A 2,500-nucleotide genomic window follows, 5' to 3' on the forward strand; every position below is an offset into this window, starting at 1 on the left:
CCACAAGGATCTGTATTGTCGACCAGCACGACCTATTTATAGAAAATCAGATGCTAAATTAATACATCGAGCTATGCATCCAGTCCTCGGGCAGAGTGTTTTTACACTTTCAATGAGATTGGAACCGGTTGTTTGGCATCAAAACGTTTGTTCCTTATTCTGATACAATACCGGACTGATATGGTGGGTTGACAATTTGTATGAAGCGACGTGTATATATATCCAGGTCTGACATCCGAAACCCACTTTTGGGCCTAATCTAACATTGTTGTAATGGACAATATTTTGCGTCATTTAAAAAAAATTTCCATATTAAAACAATGGGCCCATGAGGAATTGGGTTATCAGACCTGGAAATAAGTGCACGTCGGTGTGAAGTCAATCGCAGTAACTATAGATAGAATGAATTTGACGTCACTCGGGTCTTTTATTACTATTATTATTATAATTATTATTTTACTATTATTATTATTTTTTTATTATTATTATTTTGACCTGTTATATTCAATTTTGTAACATTACTTTTGACAGTTCTCAACTTCTTGTAGCTTAGTAGTATCTATTTACTATTTTGATTAGAACCGTTTAGTATGCAGAAAAGAAAAAAAATAAATAAATACAGTACTCACACTCACAGGACTCTAGCACGTCGACTTGCAGCAGCACGCTCGGCACTGCAATGCGACACGCTGACCTGGGTGACGATTGTAATTGGCTTCAACAGTCATGACGTCACTTCCCTCGTAATGACGCATAGTAACTTAGCAACTGGTTCTTAACTATCGGAACAATTGCGGATGCTCTTATGAAATATTTCTCCAACGAGCATAAAAGTGTATCCAGAGGAGAAAAACATTATAAATCTGATCATGTTTTGACTTTTATACATTCTAATCACATGACATATGAAAAGTTTTAGCCAACATGAAGAATCAAAAGTACCGATTTTCTTTGTCAAGAAGCACGCTGTTCGCCGTTGCTGGGCGACGTGACATCAGACTATTGAATCCAATTGGTTACCTCCCATAAGCATCAGATTTCGACACGCTTTTTGGCTTCTCCCGATAGCGTGCTTGAATCCAGCGAGTACTGTATAATGTATGTAATTTGAAAAAGAATTGAGTCATGTAGTGGAAGCACGAAATTAAGTACATATGTACTTAACTAATCGCGAAACTGTTTCTTCTTCTACTTCTTCAAGTACCAAGTCTGTGCCAGACATCGGTGATCACGGTACGCCATTCATCTCTCCGATCAGATAACCTTAAAAAAACTAATATTACTCTTCTCTTTCTTTGTCACCCAGCTGTTAAAACTATTCAAATATGTTTTTCTTGGTCTATCTTTACTCCTTTTAACCCTCTCCTTACCACCCATAGGAAAATCGTCACATTCATTACGATGTAACTGACAATTTTCTCATTCTGATTTCTCTTGTACATCACAAAATTTAAAGAAATGCTTTGATTACAGCTATAAATACTAAACATTGTGTTGTAGAGCTCACTTGTTACTTTTTTGTTTGAGCAAGAAAAATATTTTTGTGTTGGGTGGGAGTGGATATTTTGGGAAATTCTAAAAATAGCTGGTAAGGAGAGAGTTAACCTTCTATCTTTCCTGTGAGCGCAAGATGTTCAATACATAATTTATGTCGATTTAGATGCCCTAACAATTTGCATTTGCAACTCAACTGTTTCAGGCTTGCTAATTGGAGGGGGCGTGGCCATTTATCCAAAGGGGTGGGATTCCAAGGAAGTGATGGACGCCTGTGGAGATAACTCCGCCCCTTATCAACTAGGTACGTACAGCGATCGAAGTGGGTCATTTGGTATTTTTAACTCACTCAATCCTAGAGATTTTTGCTACTTTTCAAACTGGAAAAAAAAAGTATTAAAAATAAGTATGTGCATAGATAGTTTTATTTAACTACCATTAACATGCGATTATGTGGTCTAGTGGTATGACACTCGGCTTTCGGATCGGAAGGTCCTGGGTTCGAGCCTCGCTCGGCGCATAGTTGAGTCCTTGGAAAAAGGGTTCTTTACTCACATTCTCTCACCGTACTCGGGGTGTAAAATGAGTACCTGGCCGTTAACAGCAATGTCTCTGTCCGAAAAAAAAAATTGTAATATCGCTTAACAAGCGTCATGTCCAATCCTACGTGTTAAGTGTTGCTGTTGTCCAGGAAACCCTTATAAAGCGCTTTGAGTACGTTTAGTGAATAATGCGCTATATAAAAGCTCATTTTTTTCTTTAATAAGCCGAGCCTTCCCAGAGCGTTCACTAAAAAGAGACTTTTTAAATGGAAGAATACAGTATGGACCAGCAATAATAAATATCAAACAAGCTGTGTGTGTGTTTTTTTTTTTTTTTTTTGTGTTTGTGATTTTTTTCTTTTCTTTCACGCTTTAAATTACCTTCTTGTTCTTGTTCTTTCTTGTTAATTCTTCAGGAGACTGTTCTTTGTTTTGGGCATTCTACCTGACAGCCATTGGAGCAG

The 2,500-nt window shown here is 37.3% G+C and overlaps 1 protein-coding gene across 4 annotated transcripts in view; it reads left to right on the plus strand.

The window, feature by feature from the left end:
• LOC144955856 (LHFPL tetraspan subfamily member 6 protein-like) overlaps positions 1 to 2,500 on the plus strand; it is a 38,394-nt gene that overhangs the window by 32,407 nt on the left and 3,487 nt on the right. For all 4 annotated transcript variants that reach the window (XM_078886068.1, XM_078886066.1, XM_078886067.1 and 1 more), the window contains 2 exons: positions 1,700 to 1,798; positions 2,453 to 2,500. The exon at positions 2,453 to 2,500 is cut by the window's right edge. In XM_078886068.1, coding sequence (XP_078742194.1) covers positions 1,700 to 1,798; positions 2,453 to 2,500 — 147 coding nt within the window. The remainder of the gene's footprint in view (positions 1 to 1,699; positions 1,799 to 2,452) is intronic.

Source organism: Berghia stephanieae, chromosome 10 (assembly GCF_034508935.2).
Source record: "Berghia stephanieae isolate SIO BIC M18660-M18661 chromosome 10, UCSD_Bste_1.3, whole genome shotgun sequence".
NCBI classification, from domain to species: domain Eukaryota; kingdom Metazoa; phylum Mollusca; class Gastropoda; order Nudibranchia; family Aeolidiidae; genus Berghia; species Berghia stephanieae.